The sequence below is a fragment of the Camelus ferus genome, chromosome 5 (assembly GCF_009834535.1).
Source record: "Camelus ferus isolate YT-003-E chromosome 5, BCGSAC_Cfer_1.0, whole genome shotgun sequence".
NCBI classification, from domain to species: domain Eukaryota; kingdom Metazoa; phylum Chordata; class Mammalia; order Artiodactyla; family Camelidae; genus Camelus; species Camelus ferus.
The window spans coordinates 38,308,883-38,332,925 of NC_045700.1; the positions used below are offsets into that span (position 1 = coordinate 38,308,883).

The window sequence follows — 24,043 nt, forward strand, 5'->3', positions numbered from 1 at the left end:
TCTGAATGACACAGAGATTAACAGAACAGAATAGAAAGTCCAGAATATATTCCAGCACATAAGGAAGTTAAGTATGTGATAAAGGTAGCATCTCAAATTACTAGTGAAAGATAGACTCTTTAATAAATAATGTTAGAACAGCTGAAAATCCATTGATAAAATGATAAATTTATGTCTTGCACTATAAATCAAGTTAAGCTTAAAATGGATCAGAGATCCTAAAAAATAAGTTCTAAAAAATGTGAATTTATTTATGTTCATAACCTTGGAATGGTGAAAGCTTTTCTAGTTATGATGCAAAAATTCAGAATCAACAAAGGAAAAGTTTGTTAAATTCAGCTACATTATAAAAAAAATTTTTAAAGGCTTTGTGTGACAAAAATCAGGAAAAAGATAAAGGACAATTTGCTGGGGAAGTGATTTGCCACTTATTCCACAATCTAAAAGAAAAAGACCAAAAAAAAAAAAAAGGAAATGTATACAAGAAATGGACAACTGATAGAAAAAGAAATGTCCATAGTGCTTAAATATATGAATTTATATATATTCACTCACTCATATGAGCACTCATTCGTAATAAGAGAAACGTAAACCAAAACTACTTGGAGTGCTACTTCTCACCTACCATTGACAAAATTCGAGATGACTGACTCACTCTGTTAGCATGGTCTAATACATTAAACCTGATTAGATTAGGTGGTAGTGTAAAGTGGTTCAAATCAAAGGAGGGGAGTTTGGCAGTATCTAAAAATATTATATATTCATTTACCCTTTGATCCAGGAATACCACTTATAGAAGCTTACCCTGAAGATACTTTTGTCCAAGAATGTATATATACAAGTATGAAAATACTTATGTGCAATTCACTCTGGCAATATTTGTAGTAGCCGAAATTTATGAACAACCTAAACGGCCATGAGTAGGGGGCTGATTGAATTAGTCATGGTTTCAAACGACTTTGAAGGCAGCTGATCACTTCTATAAGGCACTGATGGGTAATGTCAGCTATGGCTTTTTTTATCTATATAAAATTACTTTGCTTAACATGCAAACATATTTTGAGAACTGAATCTAAATGAAGCATGTATTAAAATGACTACAGAAGCGGAATATCAAGAGCATTTTGTACATGTTGCCTTTTACTTACGGTTTACAGTTTTGACTGGTAATATTGGGTTTACCCTCTCTGGGGAAGCAGCATTTTCTTCATCCGTCACATATTCAAAATTAATGATGAACATCATAGCCACGCCCTCTTGGTTTTTCACTGGAATTATGTGAGTGTTACAAATAAAAGTGGACCCTAAGGAGATGAAAACTGAGTGTTAGGTCAAAAATATGAATTCATTTCAAAGTGTCAGTAATATTAAAATTCTAATAAAGCCTTATAGAATTTTGTATCTTAAATGATTATTAAAATTCAAATAAAATTTTATTTCATATTTTATTGTACATTATATTTACATAAAAGTTCACAAATTTTGCCAGAAAGATTTTACAGGCAAATTCAAGTACTGTATTATAGGAAAACAAAATCTCAAATCTCATTTTTTTTTATACCCACCAATATACTAAAAAAAAAAAGGACATATTCTTTAACTTCCTAGAAATAACTGTTAGTCTTTCCTTATATATTTTGATTAATTCTGAATCTATATAAAATAATGCTGTGTAAGTAATGAAGATAACTCATTTTGTGTCATCTTGATTTTAGCAAGTTATTTCCTTTTTCTCCTTTAATTTCTTGAACATTAAATAGTAAATTATTGACTCTGTCTTAAATATGTCCTAATAATTATTTCCTTTTCTGTGTAAAATTCACATTGCCCAAATTATGAGGATTTTGTTTGGTTTGTATTCTGTTAGAAAATAGGATCAATATTTTTGTCTATAATATATTGTTAATCTGATCCCTCCAACCAAGAAGATGATAACCTTTTAAAGGCACAACTGCAAGGCTAATAAGATACATTTTATTATAATCTGGAAATGAAATGCACAAAGGGATGACTCAGTTTACAACTAGCTACTGCCAACCATCCTTGAACAGAAACTCAAGATTCAAGATTTAGAGAATACAGTCAAGAAGTTGACGGACTCTTTGGGCCTGACTTCTAGAGCGATTCCTTCAAAGCAGTTTCCTCACATCTTTACCCTCTGAATATTTTCTTTAGTTGTGGTGATGGGAATCTCACAGGTTAGGGATTTGTTTGTATTAAAAAAATACTGTATTTTTAAAATGCAAAAACCTCAGAAAGAATTTTTAGTCATTCAGGCAATATAGTATTTTGATTGCTTTCTTCTTTTGACAATTAGCTGGGACCATCTTGAATCTTGAGGAGAATGATGATTCAGTGTAGAGGCAGGATCAGGTTAGGAGCCGGGTCTGTATGGTGTGAAACTTCAGTGGGACATGTGGGAAAGTGAGTGTCACTGGCAAAGCCCACGGGGTCCCGAGGAAAAATAAGATGGAATCTAGGTGATTAGGTAAGATTCTCTTCCTCTGTGCTCTGTCTAGCTTGGCTTGCTCAGAGGGTGCTTGGGGCCCAAGTCTTGCAGCCAGCACTTCAGACCTGAGTTCCTAGTGCAAAGTGGCTGCATCCAACACCCCAGTTAGGGAGGGGGGCCCATTGTAGAAAGAAATGCTGTGCACAGCCCTGCGATTCAAGATGGCCATGACAGGCCATGTGCAGAGATGCTGCACCCAGCACTGAGATCTGGAAGCATGAGCAGCTGTAGCCAGGTCCCACTGGCCAGGACTCCGCTCCCTTCCCCACTGAGGAGAGCCCTATAAAGCAGCCCCACCCACAGCCTTTGCGGGAAGAGTGTGGACTCTAGACACAGCTCACATCTTTCCATTTTTGATCAAATAAGCTTTCCTTTGCTTCTGAACCGAATTCAGTCTCATTCTATTGGCTTGAATGACATGGGGCAGGAGGGTCCTTGCTGGACACCAACTAGAGAGGGTCAGTAACAAGAGGACCCCAAGAAGCTGGGGACAGGGGCACTGGGAACCTCAACATCCACAAAGGACTGTGGACACTAGCATTCCAAAATGGCGTTCTATGTATGCTCTGACTGTTAAAAACAAAGCGTGAGAAAACTCTTTCCTTTCTTTTCTTCCCTGCAACTTGGCTCCTGCTGTCAAAGCTGAAAACCAAGAGTATTGTTACTATTGCTATACACTGAGACATCACAGGTTGAAGGGCTTTAGAGAGTGGCCTTGGAGATCTAATTATTATTTATGAAATTGTTTCTATGGGTTACTGTGTTCCAATTTCCAAGGAATGGGTTTACAAATACGCTTTTAGAACATAAACTCTTCATAAGTTGGGGATGCCTATGTGCTAGTTGTGATTCAGAGTTTCAAATGTGGATAAGCCTCCCAAATTTGAAATGTAAAGATCTTATTTATAACCAATTTCATTTTTTCTATAGAGGTAGCCAAAGTTTTACAGATGTTGGAAAGTATGTTTTAAGAATGACATGCTGCACCTTCACAGTCTTCAGGTATGTCTTCAATTCATTTAATAAAATAGTTAGCTAGAGCACAGTGTCATAGTTTCAATGGTAACAAATAGGATGACTTTAGTAAACAGAAAATAAGCAATTTAAGACGGTTCCATTAGAGCTAAAAATAGAATTGCTTCAGGCTAGGCATCACAATACAAAATGGTTAAACAGAGAATCTGAGGAGATGCTAGAAATAGCCATTACGTATTTTGCTAATGAACCAAAATACTATTGATTTTACCACTTAAAATGACATTTCCTGGATCATTTAGAATATCACTGTGAATTCACAGATTTGTTACTTAGCAGTTTCAAATCTTTCAACATTTGAGGTTTACTGCTGATGGTACAATAAAACAAAAAGCACAGATTTTTGAAAAATCAATAAATAAAAGAAATAGGGATAGAGATCTAATAGGTTTGTAATAGAGAGCAAAGTAATTTTGCTTTCAGTTAGAAGGGGGAAAATCCTATCTTTCAATATTTATGTTGTACATTTACTGTCCAGTGCAAAAAAATTATAAAATTATAGTGCTTTAGAAAAAAAAGTTCAGCTATATGCATTGGCTGCATAGCACATAAGTGTAATTAACCTGAGATTTACTGCCCACTCTCATTGTTTCCTGCATGTTTCTATTAAGCAATATATCTCCTCTAAAGTCAACTGAAGACTCACATTTACATTTTTTTCTCTTTTAGTTTTTGGATTTAATGTCTCCATCAATCTTTCATAGACTCCTGGAAAGCAGATATTGAAATGGAATTTAGAAGAGGAGAAGAATCAAATATATTTTATAGTGGAAAAACATTTTAGCTTGCACGATACTACAAACTCCAAGTTCTGCTAAGATACTACTTTTGTAAAGTAACATTGCCCTAAGAAGTCATTGCTGTGTGCTCCTAAATATTTTTCTTGAATGCAACAGTGAAAGCAAGAGAAATGGAAGAATAATCTAGCGAACAGTAATCTAACAATGAAGACAAACACAGACACATTTAATGATGGGTAAATAAGAGAACTAAAAAAATAGAAATAAAAAGTTCAGGCCTTGTTAAAATGTATCTTGTATTCAAATGAAATTAATAATGTTTTTCTAAGCAGCAGCTTATTTGCAATAACATTACCCAATAATTATAAATTATACATGCAATTATACTAATATTAGTTAGACTCAGGTTCATTTCCATGTTTTGTCTCTTGAGTGAAAACATTCTCAAAGTGGGAAAGTCTGTTTAGAAGGAACAGTGCTCATTTTAATGAAATGTCTAGAATGTTAATGTTTAACTGTAGCCACAGAGCAAGCAAACAGGGTAATCGGAATCATTACTCCTTTATTAATAAACTCTGAGCTTTATTTTAAAATAAAATACCAAGACTCCCCCCCTTAGATCTGCTTTAAAGATGTTTTATCTACTGTTTGTAATCATGGGGTATCCTTCTCCTGAAGCCAAAAAATGTATATTGAGCACCTAATAGTGGGCCAAGCACTATTCTGAGTTCTCAGATGGTAATGAGAAGAACAGCAGCGAAAAAAACAAATCAAGGTCCTGAACTTAGGAAACTTACATCCCACTGGGGGAGACATAATTAATAGACACATAAGTCTCTAATATATCAAGTAAAAATAAGTACAATGAAGAAAAATGCAGAGTAAGGTGATAAATAATAACACTGGTAAGGGAATGCTTCTCCTATAGAATGACATGTAAGCAAAGACATTCAAGAGCGGCGAAGTGAGCTCTGTGGCTCTTTGGATGAAAGGTAACCTGGCAGAGAAAACTGCCGGTGAAACACCTTTAGGACAAAGCATGGTTGTAAGCTCAAGGAACAGCGTGGAAGCCAGTGTGACTAATGCAGTGTGCTGGTGGTTGCCTAGGACAGGGCTGGACAGTAGATAAGGTCAAAGGAGGTGTAGGAGCTACACCTTGTAGAGTGTGAGCAAAGGATAAAGGGTAGGAGGCTGAAACTGGCTTCCCATTGCATTCTGACCTGATGCAGGTTGGGAATTGTAATTTCAGAACTGGGACTGAACTTTCTGTTTTCACAACAGAAAGTAACCGGAAGGCTTTATTATCTGGGAGTGACCTAATAAGGGAAGCATCTGCTAAATCACCATCCAAAGTCAGTGGTTGATCACTCTGGTGAATACAGTTTAATGAGATGATGAAAAATAAAAGTAAGCTGCATTTTGTTCACAGTCCGAGCCTCCCACTGTTCAGCAGAACTCAGACGTGTGTAAAGCTCTTAGAACAGTACCTGGCATGGAGCAAAACTCAATAATATGAGCTTATTATTTTTGCTTCTTGTTAGAGGGTCTCCAGAGGGGCAAGTTAACCCTCAAGTCTCTCTATGTAATTTCCTCCAACTCTTTACCATTCTTGGAAATGCAAGCTATGCTCTTTGTGTTTAGAGACACCAAGTGAAGATTATTCTTCTCTGAGCTGACTGGTTTAGTGAATGTCTCAGAGTTCTTAATTCCTTTCTTTCTAGTAGACTGGGGAAGGCTCTTTGAAGATTAAAAATACCACTAGAGACCTGCCTCACAGGAGAAACAAAACATAGCAAGGTAGGAATACAAAGGCCTTATCAAAGAGGCAGCATTGTTTGTCTTGAATTGAAGAGCCTATTAGAAAAGCAAAGGGGACTGTTAAATCCTTGGAGAAAGATACCCAGTCACTAATGACTTAAGATATAACCAAGTGGAGGCACAAGTGAGAAACAAGCAAAATTTCTCTTTGGCTTTTCTATATGTAATATCTTCTTTTAGTTCTTATTTTCAGAACCTCTTTCATCTTCCTCTGCTCTCTCCAAGCCTCTGATATGAAATTATTATGAACTTCCTCCTATCAGTGAGGACCATCATGAGAAATACGAGTTTCTCATGGAACTATTGATGACATAATGGATGATCACTTTCAAGAAAAATTTTTTAAGGGGAGTAGTGAAAAACAACAATTATGCCAAGATGAGCTCTAATGCTGCCTTTGTCTAGAAAAAATATTTTGGTTGTGTGGATAAGACCTTTCAGAAATCCTTTGGTTCACACCATGTAAGTCACTGCTTTGATATCAATATCACTGTTGGACAAGTTATGACCTAAAGAACAGGAGAGGATCATTACGGAGTCTTGGAACAAGACTAGAAGACATTTCTATGATTAGCAAGTTTATCTGACATTGTTTAGACATTTGGTTATTTTTTAACGGATGTTACTTTACTCCTGTTAAGAACAGTAAACACAGCAGAGACCTTATCTTCACTCATAATTTACTCTCAAACTTCATCCCAAGGTTTGCAGAATAATAGAATAGTGAAAATACTGCATTTTACAGCACATTTATTACTAGACTATAAGCCCTCCAAAGACAAGTATTATCAATCTATGCACATAGGCTTCAACACATAGTGGGAAATCAGTAACTTTGCCGAATTAATAATGAATCCTTTTACTTCTCCCTTAAAGTGAGAAAGCTTCATGGAAAGCTGTTCACAGGATATGACCCTTGAGCCCAGAGCAGTATTTGTGACTGTGATGGATCTTAAGAAGATGGACTTTCAAGTTAGAAAGACACCTGGATTCTAAGCTTGACAAGTTACTTAGCTTCTCTGTGTTCTGACTTTTTTCCTGTAAAATTGGGACAATATTATTTATCCTTTAAAGTTTGAGCAGTAAATGAGAGGGTGCATTTACAGTACAGTTCTAGCACAAAGTAAACACTCAATATAGGGTAGCTCACTGGAAATGGAACATTTTGATATAACATGGCAGGTATAGAAACCAGATATGCCTAAAGTGTTACTGTCATAAAAGCCCAGGAAATGCTGGGCTTCAATTTATAAGGCTGAGCAGAAACAAACTTGAAGAAGAAGGATATCCCATGGAGAAGAAACACATGCACAATTAAAAACAATTTCACTTAAACAACTGATTATTCAAAAGCCACCATGTGCCAGGCACTACTCTAAGTACTAGGGGTGAAGCAGGGAACAAAAATAGACTCAAATCCTTGCTACTGTGCAGCTTAAAACCTAGTGGAGGTGGAGGAGACAGAATTAAGTAAAACACATAGTAGATTAAATAGTGACGTATAGTATCTAGAGAAAATAAAGAAGTAAGGAAAAGTTTGTAACTTTTAGGTAGAGTGAGAAAGGCCTCTCTGAGAAGACCACTGTTGAGTAAAGAATTGAGGAAGATGAGAAATGAGTCATGGGGATATCTGGGGAAAGAGGTAACAACACACGCCAAGGCCCTGTTATGGGCAGAATTAGGTCCTCTAGAATTCATATTCAAGTCCTAACCCCCAGTGTGACTGTATTTGGAGATAGGGCCTATGAGGAGGAAGCTAAGGTTAAAGGAGGACATAAGGCTGGGGCCTCATCCAGTAGCACTAGTGTTCTTCTAAGAAGAAGAAAAGATACAAGAGTCTGCACACACAGAAGAAAGGCCAAGCGAGGACCCAATGAGAAGGCAGCTGTCTGCAAGCCAAGAAGAGAGTTCTTATCACAAACCAACCCTGTGAGCACCTTAATCTTGGCCTTCAACCCTCCAGAACTGTGAGAAAATAATTTTCTGTTATTTAAGCCACCCGGTCTGTGGTACTTTGTGATGGCAGCCTGAGCTAAGATGCCTGGAGGCTGGAGGATGTCAGGGCAGGCAGCCAGTGTTGCTAAAACAGATTAAGCTGAGAGGAAAGTGGCAAGAGATCCAGGTCAGAGAGGTAACAGTACAGGGGAGTGGGGTGGGAGTGGAGGGTGGCAGAGGAAGCAGGACCTTGTGGGCATTGCAGACTTGGGTGGACAATGTGAAGCCATTGGAGGGACTGAGAAAGGAAGTGAGAGGCTCTGGCTGCTGGAAGCACATGGACACAGGAAACATTTTATGTTAGTTTGTTAAGAAACTTGGTTTAAATAGCCTGATAGTTTACTAGAGCTCAGAGTGTGAACTGGGAAGTGGTGCTTGAGGTTTGTGGAGGAGGTCATGACCTGATGGCTTTCTGTGTTCTTGAAATTCAGCTTTTGGTGATGGAGATACAGTTTCAAGCATGAAGGTATCTTCAGAAGAAGTATTTTAGTGTATAAACTGAGGACATGGGCTGTTTTAGGTCCTAGTGATGTGTTAGAGAAGTGATTTCAAAAAGGTATAGGAGCTGTCTGACGAGAAAGAAGGCACATTTAGAAAGACTACTTAATAACTTATAAATAGCACATCAACAAGAATAAATAAAATATGTAGTTCCTTCTTATTGCCTGTAAAATGTATACTACATACTAGGTAACTTTTGCAAGAGCAGAACTCTGCCTTTTTTGGCACGCTCCACAGTCAGTGGAATTTGATGTATAGTAGGCATGTGTGAAACAATCTTTATTCCTGGATTTAATCTAGGAGAATCACGATCAGTATTTTAAAACACATTTTAGGAAGAAAGGTAGTAATACCTGCTAACATCTATTGGGTGCCAGCCACTGTTCTGATGGCTTTATATGCCTTAATACATTTGCATCTTCACAGAAGTTTGATAATGACACCATTATCACTCCTGTCATGCAGATGAAAAGTAAGCCATGCACAGTCTCTCCTTGCCCTTGTCTTGGGGGCACTTCTTCCCCTTTGCATGACTGGGGCAGAATGCTTGGTTCCAATTTCTTCTTCACGCCAAGACCCTGAATTCCATGATTTTTAAATCAGGTAAAATCTAAGAAATTTTTGTTTTCATAAGCAATAGCCTGAGAACTAAAACTCTTCCCACTTCTTTCTCTCAGATTTCTTGCACATTTCTGCAGCTCTCCTGGCTGGGGCAGATTCCCTTCCGCTGCCACCTGGGAGGCATGAAGGCACCATCTACTAGTCCAGCCTTCCCCAGCCCCACATTACATTTGAATCTATCCAGCTCTATTCTGCCTCATGGTCACTGTCCATCCTCTCCCCCTCCCCCCTTTTTTAAATCAGCACTGGGCTTCCTAAGAATAAAGGTGCTCCACTCTGCTCCCTCAATCCTTATATATTATCTTTACTACTATTAACAGTTATATAATTCAATCATGGCTACTATTTTCTGAATGTCTTCTATGTGACTGGCATGTGTTTCTCATAACAAAACTTTATCTCAAAGAAGTTTCTCAAGTAAGTAGTAGAACCAGGCTTTGAACTCAGACTTCCCTGCTTTCATTCTTTTCTGCTACAACAGTGCTCCCCAAAAAGTGAGATGTTAACATGTTAACATGTTCCTAGGAAAGGGCTTTTTGTAAGTGATACAGTTTGGGAAATGTACTCCCCTAGAAGATGCTCAGTGCACATTATTGTATTAGAGGTTTTGAGAAGTTCTGTAAAAACAAGTATATATTTACTTTGTTTAATGCAGCTCTTCCCAAATCAATTTGAGAGAAATTTGTAATAACATCCAACTCCTTACAATGCCACTGGAAAACACTGAATTGTGTTAGCTTCCTCCCTGTTTTAAAGACATCCTCCTGAGAGGGAGGAAAGTAAATATCATAGGTCACCTAGATGCTTATCGGAGAAGGAGGAAGTACAGGGAACAAGGGGCTGAAGCCGGAGAGGAAAGAGAATGTTAAAGGCCAGTGTCACCTATTCAGTATATTTTTCTTGGTGTTGGTCCCTGATCTGAGCTCTCAGAAACCCAACTAAAATAGCACTGTCATATTTGATCACTATAAATTGCAGCAATACTTTTCCCATAAGCTAGAAGGTTACCACTAAATGAAATAGGATAAAGCATTTCACAAACTAGGTTCAGTTCATACTATTTGACAGAGATCAGGTTTCAGTGCCCAAAAGCCCTCATTCAATAACCTATTCCTCTTCTGCACCAGATATCGCATGAGATATTGCTGACATCTGCAAGGAAATAGTTTCACTCTGTACCCTTAGGAGTATCTCCTCTTCATTTTCAAAATGTGATCATATGTGAACTTATAATTATTTGTTGACTCTCACTCCTTTCCACCAATACAGTCCCTGTTCACATTCATGCTCAAGTGTTAGGTTCTTGTCACACTTGTAAACTTGATTATTGAAAAAAGCCAGTTCAACTGTCTTTCTCTACTTGATGAACCACTATGAAAATATTTGGGAAATGAAATAAGGAAGAAAAACTGTTATGCCTCGTCTGACTCATAAATCAGGTCTCTTAAGATGTACTATTATTAGTGACCACTTCCCAGTCCTGGTTCCCATTTAATTGTTGAGCTTTTGTATTGAATTAGTGTATCGGGACATATGAGTGTTAGAACAAGCTGAGGCCGACTTACAGTGCTGCACTCAGTATCCAGGCACCACGTCTACATTTGTCATCAGGAACTTTGGGAGAATGTTTATGACAATTTTTTAAAGACTTCATGGTTTTTATAGCCAAGTAAACATCTGTTTAGTTGGTTCAAAATTTTTTTTTCATAAGATATATTTATGTTACCAAGATTTTGATGTGCCTAAAGCAAGCTGACCCCATTGAACTGCCATTTATTCAATAAAAGTGCATTAACACAGGCCCGATTGGACTGACTGAGCACCTGAGCAAATCTGCACGTCACCATGGGATGTCCACACTACTGTCAAGGTCAAACACAACTAGAATTCTGAGGTCAGGCACCACCATGAGGATGTCGTTGCTGACGAAGGCTGTATGTGGCCATATGCCTGGTGTGCTGTGTGCACGGTGTGTTTGTGGTTGTTGAAAGGAATTTTACACTCTTTGCTCTCATTGTGTTTGCACAGACCTCAATGGGGTTAAAATTAGGCTCTGCAGGCCTGTCTGGGACAGAAGTGACAGAAGCAAAAAAAGGTGAAACTGAAGTTATTTCTTAAGGTAACTTACTCTCTTCTCTCTTCACAAAAATTTCTATCCTGTTTGATCATTGTAACTTGGGATTTTCATGTTTTTTTTTAAAATGCTTAGGCTATTTTTACAGAATAACAGAGGGAGCAGAAGGATGTCCCGTCCTGGAAACTAGTGAAAACAAGGCTTTTCCTTCCCATTGGCAGCGTTAGTGGGGAACACCCTCTCTCAGGCTTTGACACCAGGCTTTGGGGCACGTGGCTAGAACAGCTGTTCTCCTCTCCCAAAGGCTGCCGGAGGCATGGACCTGCAGCAGAGCTTTGTGGAGGGCTTGCTCTGCAGTGGTTCATCTTGCTCTGGATATATTTTTCCAACTACAGTTGCACAGCAAGATAGATGTTCTACTTAAAATTCACCCAGACCACACTTCCTGTTGCCTTTGTGGATTCAGCCTAGCTTAGTAACTTTTCAAGGTAACAGAGGAGTGACTGCCGTGGTCCAAAAGACCAGAGAGAAAGATGAGGGATGAAGATGATCTGATTGATATACACAGAAATGTGCTTGTCTGAGGGGTAGGAGGTACTTTCTGTGTCCATGAGACAATGTGTAGTGTAGTAGTTAAGCATAAAGCCTCTGCATCAGATGGTCAGGGGTTAATTTCTAGATCTGCCACTTTGCAGTGTTTGATCTTAGAATAAGTTACTCAACTGCGCTGAGACTCAGTTTTCTTGTCTGTAAAATTGGGATGACGTTACCCATTTCATGGAGCTACTGTGAGGATTAAATGAGACAATGTCTGCAAATGGTTTAAAATGTTGCTTTGTATATTGAAAAAAGCACCAGCTATTATTAACATAGAGATTATCGAAGCATAGTTTTGAGTTCTGCACCAATGAGTCATTGAGTGAAAGATAGAACAAACATATTTTCAAATTGGGGAGGGGACAAAATGTTTATAGAATACCCATTGCCCTTGAAAGCATCTAACTGCCCACCCACACCTCATCTCTCTAGTCCTAGTGGCCTCTAACTTTACAATTTCCTCTCCAGATCTTGCTTCTAACTTGCTTCTATCCTAAACTTCCCCTGGGTCTTATCTTTTATAAAAATTACCAGTCCATATATTTAACCAAAGGTCTTGCCTAAGCACTTGCTGAATTACATGGGGCTTAATTTTCAGGTAAATTTCAGCTCTGATGTTTGGAATTTTGGGGCAGGTAAACCCTCTCTCTGCTCTATGGTTTTATCCATGACTAGAAACATGTTGGTCATAAAAGCTGGGGTTAATTCTATCAGCTGAAGCTTAAGCCTTTAGCTTTTCTAAATAGGAACCTCCATCTAAATGTCAATGACTCTTTCTTTTTGCCTGATGACTTTGAAGCTGATCAGTGATTCTGTATGTCAACATGTTACCTCTCTTGGTTATTCTAAATTCACTAAATAGGAACTTCCTGGAGATAAAGTCCTGTATCAGAGAAGTTTCTCTAAAGATGGAAATTTTAGGCACTATGGTGAGCCAATGGTAGAGACGTTCTGAAGGCAGAGAAAAATTTTATCACCCTTCAAATGGTAAAGAAGAACTGAAAAAAAAATTAGATTGAACACATTGGTGAGATTTCAATAGACGTTATGAAATCAATACCAAGGCTGATCTATCATGCATTACATCTGAGAAGAAAGAGATTCAAGCTTTTAAGATGAAAATTAATTTCCTAGATTTCTTTCCCTTACTGTCATTGTAAATTTCTAGGGACAAAGAAAACAGGCAATATTATATACCATTAATGCTAATAAGAACAAGGAAGGAACCAATATTGGGTCATCTAGTAACATCACTGGAAAACACAGCAAGCAGGTCCTAGTCCAAACTTTTGATTGACAAGAAGAGATTGGCTTGATGCCACTGATATTCTCTAAAATGCTGCTCCATCTAAGAACCGCACCTGAGAAGTAATCGTGTATTTCGAAGTGTCTTCCTGTGGACTTTATAGAAAGCTTTCCAGAGAGGGCACATCAAATTGTATCTTAATGAAAAATGCATAAATATTTCCAAACTCATTTCAGAAGTCATGGTGATGAGAAATGCTTGGCAAAATATATAGACAGTGAGTGGCATTTGAAAGCCCCGCTGGAGGAAGAATAATTGAATAGCGGCATAGCTGCTCCTAAGCCACATTCTCTCTAGCAAAGCACTGAGATGGGGTGTAAGTAGTGCTGGTGTTCCTGTTGGATTTCTTCATTTTTCCTTTCCAGCTCACTCTCCATCCTTCTCTTCCTGCTCAGAATGGAAAGAAGATGATGAAAGCACTCCTTTGTCCCCTGGATTCCAGTTGGGTTTTAGCCAAAGGGAATTTTCAGCAGGAAATTGGAGAGAGGAAGGAGAGTGATGGGATATTTATTCCCTACACTTCAGTCCTCTCGGCTGCATCTCTCACCAAACTTCAGTTTCTGGCAGCCCTCAGCATATAGTTTTGTCTTGGGGTTCCAGTAATTATTACTCCCTCTGCATGTCCCTTCTAATGCCTCTCCACTGTTACTAAGCCTGGGACACTGCACTGTACCTTATTGCACTTTTATAAAATTTTCTTTTATTAACTCTCTTCATATCACCCAATTTGCGTTCAAAAAAACATTTGAATACTGATTCATACAGGATAAAAATACCACCAGACAAGGGAAGTAAGCAGAAACTTGGTAAGCAGACACTCCGTATTTAAGGAACAAAGATGCAGCAAAATACTGAAATAATGAGAATAAGTTGGATATGTTAGACAAGACAAAGAGAACCTTAAAAATCAGGCCAGATAATGGTAATAACAAGGCAGTAGATTTGTCCCCATATAGACTGGCAGAAATCATAATCATGACAAATATGGGTGTCGGGTATTTGGATAAAATAAATGAATTTTCAAGATTAAATTCCTTTAGAACTTCAAGGGGGGTGAAATATAATAGATTTAGTTCTGAGCAGTTGGTCACAAGAGTGGCAAATTACTAGCTGGTAGTAGCAGGATCAAATTCAACATTTTAATGAAAGTAAGGGGAACTAAAAATATCCATCAGAAGGAAGGTGCTTAATGATAGGAAAAACAACAACAACAACAACAAAGCATCAGCCCAAACTGACAGAATACTTAAAACATTCAAAAAAGAAACTACTCATTAATACCCCAGGGGAAACCTTTAAGTCATTTAAAAGCACCACAATGTATTTCGATGAAAGTAACTTTGACTTAGTGGCGAAACTACATACTGGAATGAAGAAAATAGAAAATTAAGGCTTTTTCCAAAGTGAAGAAATTGTGAAAAAGAATCATGGAACCTAGTAAGAGTCAAATGTCAAATGTAAAACATCAAGTCAAAAATAATTTGAGGGTCACTTGCAAAGAATTTCTAAGCAATTAATTAAATAAGTTATTGGAAGATAAAAAATAAAACAAAGGAGATGAAAAAGGGATTCAAATTTGATCCCTGAAGTTCAACTCATTGTAGAAAATAAAATTCAGCTAAAAATTCTACTAGAGAGGGAAGAGTTCTAGAATCACATTACATAAGTAGAAGGCATTAAATGTATTGTGCAAAAACAATATAAATAAATCACCTCCCATGATCAAATTTTAAAGTATTCAAGGTGTCGTGCTGGTGCTCAAAGTATGCAATTTATTATTTTGGCGATCAATGCACTGGTCAGTGTGATTCCCACGATAAGCATTTTAAGCGGGACCAACAGATTAGAGCTCTTCCATACGAGGCAAGGTGTTGGCAATGGTATTAAATTGTAGGATACTAAAAGCCTGTTGAGAATAATGTCTTGTTGGAAAGGTAACATTTTTCTGTAAGGCAAAATCTGATCTATGTGACCTTTCAGAGGTTTTTGAGTTTAAAGAAAAACCAAGCAGAACTAAAATGAAAAGAAAAGAGAAATAAAACAAAGGAATAGGAGAGACATTGTTAGCTGGTGACTCTGGACCTAGCATTGTGGTAAGAATTTTAACACACCCATTAACTACTGACAGTGTTCCTGGGGGAGGAATTACTGTCTCTATCTTACAGAGGGGAACCAACTAAAAGGGCTGCATAACTACATCACTAAATGGCTGAGGTTGAATCACCATGAAAGAATATCCAGTTTCTTGCCCAGGTTTGGCTGGTTCTAAGTACTCTGTTTATTTAAATCATTTAGACGTGAAAAAAACTTAACAGGTATATATACCAGAGATTTTAGAAGGTTTTAAAAATTGAGTGACAGTCTAATTTGGACAGTATTTTGCAAAGAGAAGAGGCTGGTTCAAAAATAAGAAAGGAAAAAGAAGAGAAATAATCAAGTATTTCTATGCTTACAACTTGTTAACAGTGTTTGGTAGGTAGAATTCTAAGATGGCCCCCAAGGATTTCTGCTTCTGGTATACACATTCTGCACAATTCCAGCCACAGTGAAATGATGGGCTTGACTCTTACAATTTGTTTATGGCATATGACATGGCTGAATTTAAGAAAGCCACATTATCCAGGGAAGACTCACAATGATTATTTGGGACACTTTAAAGCAAAGATTTTTCTCTGGCTGATCACAGGAGGGGAAGTCTTCTTTGGCTGATGGACTGGAAGAAAGCAAACACCCATGTTTGAACTGCTGAGACCAGAAGCCCCTAGAAGCTGAATGAGGCACCTAACTGACAGCCAGCTGGAAAACGGGGGTACAGTCCTACAACTTCAGGAAATGAATTCTGCTATCAATCAGTGAGCTTGAAGAAGACCTGACTCCAGGTGAGAACTGCAGTCCAGGGTGATAGTTTGATTTCAGCCTGGTAATACCCTGAGCAGAGAACCCAGCCACACTGTGCTCAGATTTCTGACCTCCAGAACCGTAAGCTAATACATGGGCATTGTTTTTAGCTGCAAATTTGTGATATTTTATCATGCAGCTATAAAAAACCAACACACAGCAAAAAAAAAAAAAAAAAAAAAAATTCTGGACTCTGTCTTATCTGACATTTTTACAAAAGTTCAGGTGGCTGAACAATAAAATTACAGGAAGCTTCTGAATATAGTAGAAGTTTGACCTATAGGGAATACACTGACTGGAGATTTAGTTATGTTGACTGTGTGAAATGGCAGAAAAAGTTTTAGCGTGGGTTTTTTAGGCAAGGCATTTTAGGAAGAATTAATCTAGATGATATTTGCAAGATGATGGATTGATCTCAACCAGCAATTATGACTCATTAAAAGAGCTACAATGAGCATTTTCATTGCTCCCCATAGACATAGGCTCAGCATGCTACTGTTGAGAAGACCAACAACATTTCTAAGCATCCACAGGAAAGGTGATGGAAACTAACAAGAAACAAAAGGTCTGTAAAAACTAGTTAACCCTTTCCCAGGATAATGTGGAGAGTTACTCTTCTTACTAGACATCAGGAAGTGTACAAATGATAGACAAGGTCCTCAGATGTGCAATTAAAATGAGCAACAGGACAAATTTTCTTAGGAAGTACATCTTACGAATATACCCTCTTTCTGGAGAATTAAAGGTTGAAGAAGTATTCTCAAGGTTTATAAAAATAAATAAAAGGACTGTATAGAAGGTGCCTTGGCAAGAATCTGGGAGTCCAGTTAGTGGGGAAATGCTACTTCTTTCTCATTCCAGGTGATTCCTTTCATGTCCCGGAAGCTAGATTAGCATAACACCCCTGACTCCTCTCCAACCCTCTGGTCACCTTGCCCTTGGGAAGGTAATGTGACTTATCTGGATGGCAGAATTGGGACGATATGTTGGGCATGCTTGACTCAGCTCTTCTTTTTACCTCTTCAGAATAAGCCTGACCAAAGAGAGCACATTTTCTTCTCTGCATGTCTCTAGCTGGGTAGATAAGGCTGTTTTATTCTGGGGCTTAATATTAGGAAGTCTAAAGTTCCCAAAAATATAAGCAGCAAATGACATTCTAGACTTTCTTTGAGTAATAAAGGTGAAGTTTTGCTCCAGGAATCATATTCTTTTATCTTACTGTTCCACTAGTTTGAAGTTTGGTGTGTGGTAGGGAGAGAGGTGCTATTTATCAGGTCACCTCAAAGGTCCTAACAATTAGAACAAGATAGATCCTCCTAATGTTACAAAAAGGAAGTCTTAAAATTGAAACTAAAACAAAGCATAGTTTAAATTTATTACTTCAAGATGTACAGGATTACAAAGGACATCAAGAAGTGTTTAATGAATCTAATTATTACATATTTTGAAAGGATTGATCCGCACATTTCTGAGGTCATTTAACTCGGGTTATTGTATCATTTTTATAGTATCCCTGGTATATTTTAATTCACTTGCTCTTTATGCAATAGTCTAAACCCATGTGACATCTGTAACATTTGAAAAACTTCCAGCATTGGAAAGATTCCTTATGTCAACATATGAAGAATAAAAATCACCTTTAAGCCTCAACATGAAAGATTTGCAATCCTAGTTCTCCTGTGTATTTTTTTTAATTTACTACTAACTTTACAGCTTGGGTTTTTAATGACTAAATTCTTGATACAGAATGTAAATTTTACATTTCATGATTCTTCTAGGAGTTGTTATGAGCACTTAAACCAATGGAAAAGTATGACAAAGAGTAATTAACCTTTTAAACACAAATCTCTGTAACAAAACAGTGACAAAAAGAGGTCTAAAATGAAGACCCTGAGTAACTGACCATGTTAGACATCTCATTCTCGTAAGTACCTGGTTCCAGCAATGAGAAAAAAAAACATGTTGCCTTCATCTAGATGACACAGTTTAAGAACCATTGCTTTTCTTTTCTCTCTGCAGGAATTTAAGGAGTCAAGGGTGATGTGGTGGGCAATTCCAAAGGACTCTAATTACCCTTTTATCTGGGTCTCCTCAGTACTTTAAAAAGGATTCTTTACTTTATTATACCATTGTAGATAACAGTCTATTTCATAGGATTCTATTGCGTTATCTGCGTGTAAGTTAACTTCTCAATTTGAGTATAAGAAGAAATTATGCCACTCTTTTCATTAGTTTATGTTTGTTAAAACCACATAATCTGTGCACAAATGTTTTAATTCAAATTTAATGAATAAATAAACTTCCAATAGTAGGTCCTACCAGAAACTGCATGGCTATGATTCATACTGGGGTCAGACTTGAAGTGACTATGTTGATTGCATTTGCTTACACATCCCAGGTGTACTTCTTTATAATGTTTAGAGAATATTGAGTTATCAGTGACTTACAGATCCTAGCTCCAGGAAGCAAGTCACTTCATATAGCTTTGTATAGCTGCAGAGAGAGTTCCAAATCATAACTACAAAAAATAATAAAAGTAAGATGTAGTTTACTCTGTACCCTTTGCATCATTTTGGAAGGATAAAACTGGCATGAAAGCTTATGCATGAACACTGAGGGAGATAAGTGAGGACTACAAAGAGAGGTAGAAAATATAACCACATTAGTGCTCTCATCAGAATTTGACACATTGTGAATATTTGTAAAACAAGTGTTTCTAGTTTGTCACACTCTTCTTTAACTTTACATTGTGGCTATTTTACTAGGAAGAAATGAGCTATGGAATTCACAACATACCTCAGTGGGAGAGTATTAGTTTCTCATCACTGTTATAACAAATTACCACAAATTTAGTAATTTAAAACTCCATCAATTAATTATTTTACACTTCTGGAGGTCAGAAATCCAAAATGGGTTGGCAACCCTGGAGGCTCTAGGGATGAATCTGTTTCTTTGCCTTTTACAGCTTCTAGAGGTCATCTGCATTCCTTGGTTCTTGGCCGCTTCTTCCATTTTCAAACAAGCAATGTAACATCTTCAAATCTCTTCTGCCATTATATTAGATGTGCTTCTAAGGTCACATCAACCTTCACTGACTGTGCCTTTCCTACCTCAGTTTTATAAGGATCCTTCTGATTTCCCTAGGCCCAAATGGAAAATCCAGAAGACTCTCCCTTTCTCAAGAGTGTTAACTTAATCACATCTACAAAGTCCCTTTTGCAATATAAAATAATATATTCACAGGTTCTGGGGTTTAGGGCATAGACCTCTTTCCAGGTCCATTATTCAGCCTACCAATAGGGGATATATTTTATTTATGTACCTTTGTCTATAATACTTCTACAAAGAGAAGACTTCATATGACACTGAGAATCCAAAAGCTTCTGGTAAAACATTTCCTATGTGCATCCACATGACGCCATGTGAAAGATTTATTGTGCAAAAACTGCCAAATCAGCAAGCAGTCAGTGGGGAATTGAGAACTGCTAAATGAGAGGAGTGTAGTGGAGGCAACTTGATTAGAGGGTAGGAGCTAGGGAACTTACTTTGGAGCTGTGTTTTCACCACAAGCTTGATATTCTTACACGAATTTTATGTTTATTTGGAGGACAATTGAGATTAAGGGCTAATGAAACTATCGGAGTAAAATTCTTCCCTTCTCCTCCATCAAGCCAAACCTCTTGGCTTTACCACTGTTAGTGTTTGACTATCTTGCTTAAAGGAGCAAAGAAGAGGTAAGACAGGCAGGTTGGTGCCGCTGTGTGCAATTTACCTGGGGTTAACACCAATTAAATAACACACTGTCTTGGACATTGTAATCTCGACATCAGTTCAATGTTAGTATGCTGATATATCTCAGTTTCATTGTTTCTCAGTATCTATGATTTGATACCCTTTACATAAATTCTGTCTTCAGATATTCATGTGTATTTGGAACTTAGTTTGATTAGAATTTGACATGACATAATGAAATAAAGGTTCTTTTCATGACATGCTGAGCTTAATGTAGGCACCCAGATTTATTATTAACTTTAACTAAACTTGATTATTTAGGAGGCCTGATAATATTATGGGCATTTTAGGTTGTAGGTTTTCTAGTTTTTGTGGACTTTATCTATTGGTTTCATCAGTATTTTACCTACATGTAGATTAGCAGACTCATGGTTTCTATATGGATTTAGAGTTAATAAAGCACATGCCATATGATCATAAAAAATTCTGTTCTACTTGAGTAAAAAGTTTCCATACAATTGAAGTAAATTATTTTTCCAGTTTTCTTGTTGCTAGGATCCTGTGTGTAAGATAACTTTTAAAATAAGGATGTTCATTGCAGTGTTTTATATACTAGCTCAAATTGTAAAATAATTCAAATAGAACTCCGGGTATTTTTTTACATATATTATGTTTTCATAAATTAGAATACAATGCAGTTGTAAGAAGGAATGAAGCATATTTCTATGTATTATTATTAAACCATACCCATATGATACAGTGAAGAGTTAAAAAAATTGCTTGAAAACTGAGCATTTATGATTCCATAAATTTTGCTAAAAATATATATATGTAATTAATTATGCATGCTTAGAATAAAATCTGGAAGGAAACACATTTATACATCAAACTTACTAATTAAAACTAACATACTGAAGAATTATTATATTCCAGGCTTTGTTATAAATGATTTGTATGTATCATTTTATATAGTTCCACAGCAATCCTATGAATTATTACTATGCTGATTTTGTAGAGAAACTGAATTACAGAGAGATAAAATAACTTGCCAAAGACACTTCGTTATCTAACTCAGTCTTTGGGATGTGAATATTCAAATGACTCACTTCTACTTTGTTTATAGTCTATGCTGAATTTTCAATAATGAGTGTCTATTACTTTTATAATTATGAAAAAGAAGAAAGATATTTTTCATTTGGGGGAAAAAAAGAACCCCACAAAAGAGGAATCAGTTGGAAACACCTGGTTGCAATTTACCTGCTATGATACATTAGCTTGAAAACCTATCTTACTGAGTCTTCAAAATCCATTATGTTTTAAATGAATTCAAATCAGATCTCAAAATCCCTACACAAATAACTGAATAAAAATTCAATTATGTTTTAAGGCTTTGTATGTAAGTTCTATCTTTTCCTAAAAGTTTATTTCACTGTAAGCTGCAAAACATGTGAAATAATGTCTTCATTTTAAAAGTATTTTGTAGAATTTTAAAAACACATAGCATCCATATGATGAAATCACTAAAGGATTTAAAAAATCATATTGGTTTACTTAAATTGTGTTACTAGATTCATAGATTAAACAACAGACAATCATGTTTGGAAGAGTCAAGCAGCAGATGGATTGGTGTTCTGGTTATCTACTGCTATGTAGCAAGCCACCCAGCAAATAAACAATTTATTATTATTTTGCATGGTTCCGTAGGTTAAGTTCTGGGTTGGTTTACTCAAGCTTTTGTTCCTTCTTGTTTCAGTTAGCTTTTGGTTGTGGTTGCAGTCATCTGAAGGCTGGACTGGACTGGCTATCCAAGACAGTGCACTTCACATGGCTGGCAGCTGACGCTGGCTGATGTTTGGAAGCTTAAGTAGAGCTATTGACTGGGATGCTTTCTTGGACCTTCTCCAAGTGGCTTGGGCTTCTCAGAGAATTCTAGAGGAAGCATCCCAAGAATGAGTGGTCAGTTATGAGTTTTACAAGAGGCAGAAAGTGGAAGGTGCCAGGCCAATGAAAGGCTAAGTCTGGAACCAGGAGAGCATCACTTCTTTCATATTCTATTGGTCAGAGAGGCCACAGAATCAGTCCACTTACGTTCAAGGGAGCAGAGAAATAGGCTCCCCCTCTTGATGGAACAGTGGCAAGAAATGGGAGGTAGGGGACACGTTGGTGCAGCTGTCTTTGGAAAACGCAACCTGCTGCAGTTGATTAAAAAGCAACCTTCACCTAGTCTGTACAAAATATATTTGATGTAAAAAGTCATTATGTCATTGACAAGGAAGGGTTAAAGTCCTGGATCTATAAGCTTGGTTACCACAAGTGAACTCTTCCCAGCTGATATTATAAATAAAGCTGAATATATCACTTTATATTTCCGACAGTATATTTTTCTGTCTCAGTTTTTGTTTTCTTTTGATTATTGGTGATTGAGAAATGGAGGTAAGCAGAGCAGAATTAAGGCTGGCAGTAAAGACTGACTCCACAGAGAGACATTTCTGGTCAAACCATGAGAAGTTCATGGATAGTTTCTATTGATCTACAAAGTTAATAACCAAAAGAGGGAAGATTATTCTTTCTATGTAATTATGACAATATCATAAATCTTTGTGCTCTAATAATTTATAAAGACCTTTCATGTGTATTTCTTGTTTACAGCCTGCATCAAACTCATTTTATGGATCAGTAACCTGAGAGATAAGTAAGTAAAATGATGCCCTTAAAGTCACATAGCTAGTAATGGAGATGGAAATGCAAGTCCTCTGTCATCAGGACCCTTCCCTTTGCATCACAGTCCTTTTTCAGGCCTCTTATTGCCAAAAATGTTTGAAAAGCTAGAGAAGAAACAAGAATGAGAAGTAAGAGTGAAGACAGCCATGTGATTTCGGGCAAGTGATTTGATCTTTTTAACTTGGAAAAGAAAGATGGAGATATTAATAACAGTGCCTTCTGTGTATAATTGTTGGGAAGATTAAATGGGAAAGTATAATAAAGTCAAAGAGAGTGTTTGATAGATGTCATCTCATACTCCTGTTTTATTACAGTCATTATCATCAGTATTACATTAAAGAGACAATTTGGTCCAAAGGTAAAGCAGAGCCAGACAGATCTAGTTTTTATTTTTCAATGTAATTAGTAAAAATTTCTAATTTTTTTTAAGGCAGAAAGCCACTTCATGAGAATACATTTCTGACATTAAAATGACCTAGGAAACTATTGTTGAACTTCATTCATACATTAGTCACCTTTGGAAGACTATGGATAAAGCAACTTCCCAAATCTCAGTAGCCTACTCCAAAAGTAGGGTCTTTGATTTATTTATTTATTTTGCTCCTATTAAATACAGACTAAGGCAGCTGTGTGTTGTCTTTGGCTCTGCTCCTAGATTCTTCTTCATTCCAGGATCCAAGCTAAAAGGGCTGTCACTATTTGGGGCACATTGTTCTCATGACAGAGGAAAATGCAACGAGTGAATCACATAATGGTTCTTAAAACTTTGTTCAAATGTGATATATATCATTTATGCTCATATTTCATTAGCTTAAGATGTATCATGTGGTTAAGCTCAACATCTATGTGACAAGCATGCTTAGTTCTTCTATAGGGAGATGATTAAATAATTAGAAACGATAAAACAGTCTATTATATTCCAAGATAGGAATTATGACTGCTATACTGAAAGTTCCTGGAGGCAAAAAAAAAACCTGAAATATTTTTAGGCATTTGTTTCTCACTGCCTGGCATACAGCTTCATACACAGTAGGTGCTCATTAAATATTAATAGGTGAATTCATGATATAGGCAAAAATGAACATGTAGCAGACCCTTGCACTGTGACACTTTATCTCCCCATGCTCCAAACTGAAGAAGCAATGATTAAAATTTAAAGTTCTGTTGTTAACCTAGATGCGTATTCAAATATACTCAGAAAATGAATAAAGTACCCTTTATATGACTGCAATTATAATGAAGGAGAGTAAGCTATTACATGAAATTAGGTGAAGTTAGAGTGGTTATTCATTCATTCAACAAACAGAACATTAGAGCTCTCTACATGCCAGGCACTGACACAAAGATGTATTTAAGGATGAGTAACACAGGAAACTATATTCAAAACCTTGTAATGGCCTATAATGAAAAACAATATGAAAAGGAATATATATATATGTATAAATGAATCACCATGCTATATACCAGAAATTCACACAATATTGTAAATTGACTAT

At 36.9% G+C, this 24,043-nt stretch overlaps 1 protein-coding gene across 3 annotated transcripts in view; it reads right to left on the minus strand.

Moving 5' to 3' along the window:
* The window catches only part of KCNH7 (potassium voltage-gated channel subfamily H member 7), a 390,226-nt gene that overhangs the window by 131,793 nt on the left and 234,390 nt on the right, over window positions 1–24,043 (minus strand). For all 3 annotated transcript variants that reach the window (XM_032479579.1, XM_032479578.1, XM_032479577.1), the window contains exon 3: window positions 1,149–1,304. In XM_032479579.1, coding sequence (XP_032335470.1) covers window positions 1,149–1,304 — 156 coding nt within the window. The remainder of the gene's footprint in view (window positions 1–1,148; window positions 1,305–24,043) is intronic.